Source organism: Amyelois transitella, chromosome 28 (genome assembly GCF_032362555.1).
Source record: "Amyelois transitella isolate CPQ chromosome 28, ilAmyTran1.1, whole genome shotgun sequence".
Lineage (NCBI taxonomy): Eukaryota > Metazoa > Arthropoda > Insecta > Lepidoptera > Pyralidae > Amyelois > Amyelois transitella.
Window position 1 is genome coordinate 4877220 of NC_083531.1, and position 8101 is coordinate 4885320.

Here is an 8101-nt window from a genome sequence, read left to right on the forward strand (position 1 = left end):
CCCACATTGGCAATGTACCAATGACTCTTTTCAAAATTATGTACCTACATTAGTTTGAATACTAAGCGATGCTCTTACGGTGAGAAAAAATATCGTGAGGAAAACTGCACATTCAGCCATCGCCTACAAGAAGTATTACAAATTTATTAGCCTTTCCCTACGTCGCCTTTTACGACGTCCATGGTGAGATATAGTCTGGTCCTTTTATAAGGGCCAACTATACTTAAAAAAACTAAACTCTTCATTATCATATTGCACCACAACTTATGTATATACGAGTAAAATTCTCGTGTCACAATGTTCGTTCCCGTATTCCTCCGTAACGGCTTGACCGATTCTCATGAAATTTCGTGAGCATATTGAGAAGTCTGAGAATCGGCCTACATCTATTTTTCATACACCTTAGTGATAGGGAACATTGTAACCATATTCGAGGAATAAATGATTATGATTATGATTAGGGGTTGTCCACCCTTAAATTTTTTTTTAAACAATAAATACTTAAGAATGTATTTATATGGAAAAACAGCGTTTGCCGGGACAGCTAGTAATGAAGTAATATTTGCTATTCTAAGCATTCAAGCTCTGTTTGGTTATAAAGAAGACCTAACCATAATAAACATACACACATCATATTGTCTTGAAAAGACTGACAGGCCACGTTCAGCTGTTTGGCTTAAAGATAGAATTGAGATTCAAATAGTGGCAGGTTGCTAGCCCATCGTCTAAAAAGAAGAATCCCAAGTTAACAACTCTTTAAGTCGCCTTTTACGACATCCACGGAAATGAGATGTATGTGTCCTATTCTTTTTTTTATTGGTGCCGTTAACCACACGGCAGTAAGTATGTATTTTATCGAAAACTCAACCTGTATATAAGTACGAATGACAGAAATGATATAGATAAGATAAGATAAGATTCTAAGAATCACAACATAGGTAATTAATGCAATAAATATCGATCGATTTTTCAATAATAAACATTTACGCCAATTCGTTTGTTTTTTTTGAATAAATACATACCTACTTATGTGCCGTGTGGTTCCCGGCACCAATAGAAAAAAGAATAGGACCACTCCATCTCTCTATCATGGATGTTGTAAAAGGCGACTAAGGGGTAGGCTTACAAACTTGGGATTCTTTTTTTAGGCGATGGGTTAACACCCTGTCACTATTTAGATCTCAATTCTATCATCAAGCCAAAAAGCTAAACGTGGCCTATCAGTCTCTTAAAGACTGTTAGCTCTGTCTTCCCGTAAGGGATATAGGTATGACTATATGTATGTATGTATATAATTGCGTATATTCCCTTACGTCGCCTTTTACGACATCTCATCGGCCTACAATAATATCTGGGTATAAATAAAACATTTTTTTTATTTTTAAATAAAATAACAATAAATTTATTCGTTTAAAACAAAATTCCTAATAACAAACTGAAATTCAACATTAAAATATTAATATCGTTATTGTAGCCTGTTCCGGCAACCTGAAACAAAGTAATTTGTTAACTTCTATACTAATATTATAAAGCTGAAGAGTTTGTTTGTTTGTTTGAACGCGCTAATCTCATGAACTACTGGTTCGAATTGAAAATTTTTTGCGTTGAATAGAGCAATTATCGAGGAAGGCTTAAGGCTATATAACATCACGCTGCAACTATAAGGAGCAAAGAAATAATGGAGAATGTGAAAAAATCGGGGCAAATTACCTATTCATCCTTGAGGGCTTCAATGATGCCCAAAATAACTATTTCACGCGGTCGAAGTCGCGGGCACAGCTAGTATATGTATAAAATAAAACGTGAATTCTAACTTGTGTAAACTTTTTGTAGGTTATTTGTGAAAAACAAACAATTGACACTCATCTCTGTGAATAAAAAAAACAATTGACACTCATCTCTGTGAAAAAAAAACGATTGACACTCATCTCTGTGAAAAAAAAAACGATTGACACTCATTTCTGTGAAAAAAAAAACAATTGACACTAATCTCTTAAAAATTAACTTTTTTCTTTAAAAGCTGCCAGTGAGCTAACGAAACAAACACACGCTACCTTCACATCGTCGCCGGCCTTCAATTTCTTGCCGCAGCTGATGTCGTCCACCGATGTCCTGAACCTTTCTATCTCCGCCTTGTTGAACGGCTCGGGTTGAAATTGGAAACTGGGTTGGACATTTCAAAATTCTAAATTTAAATCCAAAATTCAAAATTTTTATTCATTACAATAGGATACTATATATCGCTTAATAAATATTTAAAAAGGTCTTTTTTTTTACATACTGTGCCATACTAATTTATTTTTATGTAGGCACATAATTATTTAATTTAAATGTAGGTTTTAGAATTTTTCTTAGCGGCCAGTGTGCTATACAACTTTTAACACATCCTACTAATATTATAAGTGAGAAGGTTTGTATGTCAGGATGTCAGTATAGATGTTTGTTACTCTTTCACGCAAAAACTACTGAACTGATTATGATGAAATTTGGTATGTGGGTAGCTGAAGACCCAGAATAACACATAGGCTACTTTTTATCCCAGAGTTCCCGTCTATTTCCCTTGCGGGGTAGACAGAGCCAACATTATTGAAAATGAAATTGAAAATATTAAAAGGCCACGTTCAGCTTCATGGTGGAATTGAGAATTAATTAGCGACAGGTTGCTAGCACATCGCCTAAAAGAACAATCCCAAGTTTATACACCTATCCCTTAGTCGCCTAACACGACATCCATGGGAAAGCCATGAAATTGGTTCTATTCAAAAGTGCGCGTAAACCACACGACACTCTGCAATACTTACTTTTACATACATACATAAAATCACGCCTCTTTCCCGGAGCGGTAGGCAGAGACTACCTCTTTCCACTTGCCACGATCTCTGCATACTGCCTTCGCTTCATCCACATTCATAACTCTCTTCATGCAAGCTCGGCGGTTTCGGGTACTTTTGACCAACCTTTTCAGAGGTCAACGACACAATACTTACTTTTCTTTTTTATTATTATTTCTTCGGGCTATCAGCGTTGAGAGGTTTAAAGTAGTATTCTGTACAGGCTTCGTAACAGATTTCAATGTGGATTCCGCACTGTCCCTATAGTCTAAATAAAATATATTAATACTATAAAGCTGAAGAGTTAGTATGTTTGTTTGAATGCGCTTATCTCAGGAAGTAATGGTTCGAATTGAAATATTGAGTTTGAGATTGTGTTGAATAGACCATTTGTCGAGGAAGGCTTTAGGTTATATAACATCACGCTGCAACCATAAGGAGCAAAGAAATAATGGAAAATGTGAAAAAAATGGGGAAAATTATTTATCCTTGAGGGCTTCAATGATGCCGAAAATAACTATTCCACGCGGACGATGTCGCGGGCACAGCTAGTTAAATATATACATATCACGTCACGTCTATATCCCTTGCGGGGTAGACAGAGCCAACAGTCCTGAAGAGACTGACAGGTCACGTTCAGCTGTTTAGCATTATGATAGAGTTAAGATCCAAATAGCAACAGGTTGCTAGCCCATCACCTAAAATAAGAATTCCAAAGTTTGTACGCCTATCCTTTAGTCACCTCTTACGACATCCACGGGAATTGTGATGGAGTGGTCCTATTCTTTTTTATATTGGCGCCGGAACCCATACTGCACAGGCTTTTACATTTCCGATTTTTAGTAGTTCTGGGGATTATAAGTAGTTATTTGATTTTCAAACAGACTCGCAGTTAATTTTTCACTTACAAACAGTATCTTTGTAGATCTCCGACAGTTCCTTCTCAATCTTCGCTTCTTCTTCTTCATTGGTGAGTATTGCGTTAGGTTTTTGTGGATGAATGGTCACAACCTGTTATTTAAAGAAGATACCTAGATAAAGATAACCTAAAAATTTTACAGTACATAACATACAACCGCCTTTATAAGTCGCTTCGACAATATTCGACGGCTTTCAATCTACTGCCGAACGAAACCGAATAAAAACTTCAATAAAAAAATTACGACCTTATTACAGATACATAAATCTTTAAATCCAAAAACATAATGTCTCCAGCTATCTCGCTCGTAATAGTGGACAGTTCGCGAGTTCAAATAGCGCGCTCTGATAGGCTCAACCGCTCGAATACTTTCGCGCCATACAAAAACTTGACTTTTTTTTTGACGAAGGGGGAATACTTTTTATGCCAAGAAGTCTAATACATACATACATACAAACATTTGGTCACGTCTATATCCCTTGCGGGTTAGACAGAGCCAACAGTCTTAAAAAGACTGAATGGCCACGTTCTGCTATTTGGCTTAATGATAGAATTGAGATTCAAATAGTGACAGGTTGCTAGCAAATCGCCTAAAAAGAATCCCAAGTTTGTAAGCCTATCCCTTAGTCGTCTTTTACGACATACATGGGAAAAGAGAGGGAATGGTCCTAGTCTTTTTTTTTATTGGTGCCGGGAACCACACGGCAAAAGTGTAATAAAGGTGGCTTATATAAATTACCACATTAGGTTTGTTAGTGTCCTTCTTGACCTCCTTCTTGACCTCCTTCTTGGTGGTCAGCTTGGTGGTCGTAGTCGTGGAAGTAGTCACGTGTTCGTCTTCTTCATTCTCTATGGACGGCTCCTCTTCCAAGTCTGCGGGGAGCTCTGAAAGAAGATTTACATATGGAATTATAGTTGCTGTATTTTTATTTGATTCGATAAGGTTCCCGCATATTAAATTACTAGAGGCCGCCCGCGACTTCGTCCGCATGGAAACCCTATCAATCCCGCGGGAACTCTGGGATAAAAAGTAGCCTATGTGTTATTCTGGGTCTTCAGCTACCTACATACCAAATTTCATGGTAATCGGTTCAGTAGTTTTTGCGTGAAAGAGTAACAAACATCCATACAAACTTTCGCCTTTATAATAGTATAGTAGTAGGATAGTTGCTGTATTTTTATTTGATTTAGTAAGGTTCCCGCTTAAATGCGTGATGCGCATAAATTCACAGGTTACTGTACATTAGTTTGAATACTAACCGATGCTTTTACAGTGAGAGAAAACATCGTGAGGAAACCTGCACATTCAGGAAACTGGATGTGTAACCATGATCGATCCAATACGGGTTAGGTTTACCTGCGGAGGTCAGTTGGGAGTCGCTTTGTGTAAAAATCTGACTCACCCAATCCAGGATCCATGGTCAAAGGCATACCCTGGGCTCCTCTTCAGAGTGGTGAGGATGCGCCCGGGACTAAAGCAAGGAGGAAGAAGAATGATAGTTTGAACGTGTTAAAGTCTACATCTTTCCGTGCATACTTCAATCTCTTCATTCACATTCATCAATTTCTCAATGCGAGCTGGTTTAGGAGGAAGATATGGAGTGGTCCTATTATTTATCGGTGGGTACTTCACATCACGGCCGGGAACCACACGGCACAAGTATTCTTTAGTGATTGGAACCACACGTCACGGCCGGGAACCACACGGCACAATTTAATGTATGTTCGTTTCAATATTTACCTTTTATTGGAGAACCGATCTCAATAACCTCCTGCCCCCTGGATTCTGTTAAAGATTTCACGACATTGTTACAAAAAACGGTACACAAAGAAATAAAAACAACAATTAAAAACGTACGAGGCATGTTGTTATTTTTTTTTAAACTTAACGCTCAATTGTTTTGTAGCCAACTAGATTAAGTTTAAGATTTTTTTTTAATTTATTTTGTGCAAATGTGGCGCCTAAATGAGTTTTTAAATCCACCGTGGTCGGAGTGACTCAAAAGCGTCGTGTTCAAAGTTTCATTCATTAATATAATCACGTTTATATCCCTCGCGGGGTAGAAAGAGCTAGCAGTTTTCAGTTCAGCTGATATTATAAAGCTGAAGAGTTTGTTTGTTTGAACGCGCTAATCTAAGGAACTACTGGTTCGAATTGAAAAATTTAACTTTTTGTGTTGACCATTTATCGAGGAAAGCTTTAACCTATATAACATCACGCTGCAACTTTTTGGAGAGAAGAAGTAATGGAAAATGTGAAAAAAAAAACGGGGAAAATTATTTATTTATTTATTTATTTATTTATGTACACAAAAATTATATACAGAAGCATTTATTACAGTAATTCTAGTACAAAGGTGCTACTTATTTCAACAGAAATCTCTTCCAGTAGACCCATGAGAGGAGAGATTAATTTTGGAGCGGTTTAGTTTTATTCATCCTTGAGGGCTTCAATGATGCCCAAAATAAATATTCCACGCGGACGAAGTCGCGGGCGCAGCTAGTATATTACATGATTATTCTGACGTCCACCGAGCGCCGCCCGGTCGCCCAGGTACCGTACATTATTTACACGTACCTACACAAATAAACATACATACATACATATGATCACGTCTATATCCCTAGCGGGGTAGACAGAGCCACCAGTCTTGAAAATACTGATAGGCCACGCTCAGCTGTTTTAGTGATAGAATTGTGATTCAAATAGTGACAGGTTGCTAGCCCATCGCCTAAAAGAGGAATCCCAAGTTTATAAGCCTATCCCTTAGTCGCCTTTTACGACATCCGTGGGAAAGAGATGGAGTGGTCCTATTCTTTTTTGTAATGGTGCCGGGAACCACACGGCTATACACACAAATAAATGATTCTTAAAAAAAAAACAAATTCTACACAGCCCTAGTCCGCTCTAACTTGTTCAAAGTGCAATGCGGTCACCCATTTCTACTGCCAAGTTTAACCGGTCAGTTAACGCTTCACTTTCGTTCAGTGAATCCGTTCGACATGTGTAGATATTGTGTGCTATAAATGACACAGGTGATTATTTTTTCTATTTAACCCTCTGTGTTTATTGGCTCTGTCTACCCCGCAAGGGATATATACGTACATAAATATATATATTCATGTCTATATTATCCCTTGCGGTGTAGACGAAGCCAACAGTCTTCAAAAGACTGAAATATGACATACATAGAAAAGGACCATTCCACCTCTTTCCCATGGATGTCATAAAAGGCAGCTAAGGGATAGGCTTACGAACTTGGGATTCTTTTTTAGGCGATGGGCTACGAACCTGTCACTATTTGAATTTCAATTCTATCACTAAGCCAAATAGCTGAACGTGGCCATTCAGTCTTTTCAAGACTGTTGGCTCTGTCTACCCCGCAAGGGATATATATACGTGACCATATGTATGTATGTATGTTTAAATACATATAATCATGTCTGGTATAGACCTTGCGGTGTAGACGAAGCCAACAGTCTTCAAAAGACTGAAATATAACATACATAAAATACATACAGTCACGTCTATAAGCCTTGCGTGCCGTGTGGTTCCCGGCACCAATATAAAAAAGAATAGGACCACTCAATCTCTCTCCCATGGATGTCGTAAAAGGCCGCTAAGGGATAGATAGATGAAGGTACCTATATTTCCTTTCCTTATACGTTCAGCTGCATGGGTTAATGATGGATTTGGGATTCAAATAGTGACAGGTTGCTCCACCCGTCTCCTAAAAAACAATTCCAAGTTTACAAGGCTATCCCTTAGTCGCCTTAAACGACACCCATGGGAAAGAGATAGAGTGGTCCTATTCTTTTTTCTTCACCAGACTCTTAATTTTTTTTTAATGGATCTTTTAATTATATTTACCTAATTAAAAAACAAAACTAGAAAGTTGTAACTCTCTTTTTTTTTATTGCCATTTTTTACTGGATTGCAAATATTCTAATATAATAAGAAAAATATAATAAGAAAAATTGATTTGACCGTGTTTTTTTTGTTATGAATGAACTCATAAAATACTCAACCGTTTTAAACGAAATTTGGCACAGAGACGGCAGAGATTTAAATTTTCCAAGAGAGCGAAGCCCTACGCTAAAACTAATTAATACATAATTATAAGACAGTTGAAATTGAGTGACTGTACATTGAAATATTTCTCCAAAAAATTGACACGATTAAGTAAGTTTTAAGTAGTTTATTTGACGTTAATCAATGTTGTGAAACCAAACGTTTTGACAATTATTAAGCGATATGAAGTATCCTATAATAATGAATAAAAATTTTGAATTTTTGAATTTGAATTTTTTTTTAAGTTTCCTCAGTCTGACTATTTACGTTATAATTATA

At 37.1% G+C, this 8101-nt stretch overlaps 1 protein-coding gene across 1 annotated transcript; it reads right to left on the reverse strand.

Annotated features, from left to right (window-relative positions):
- Nucleotides 1–1410: 1410 nt before the first annotated feature.
- On the reverse strand, nucleotides 1411–5615 carry LOC132903573 (uncharacterized). Its single transcript, XM_060952160.1, has 6 exons — nucleotides 5492–5615; nucleotides 4490–4635; nucleotides 3740–3842; nucleotides 2988–3099; nucleotides 2055–2163; nucleotides 1411–1488 (listed from the first exon to the last, which is right to left on the reverse strand). The coding sequence occupies exons 1-6, from the start codon at nucleotides 5613–5615 to the stop codon at nucleotides 1411–1413; spliced, it is 672 nt and encodes a 223-aa protein (XP_060808143.1).
- Nucleotides 5616–8101: the final 2486 nt, after the last annotated feature.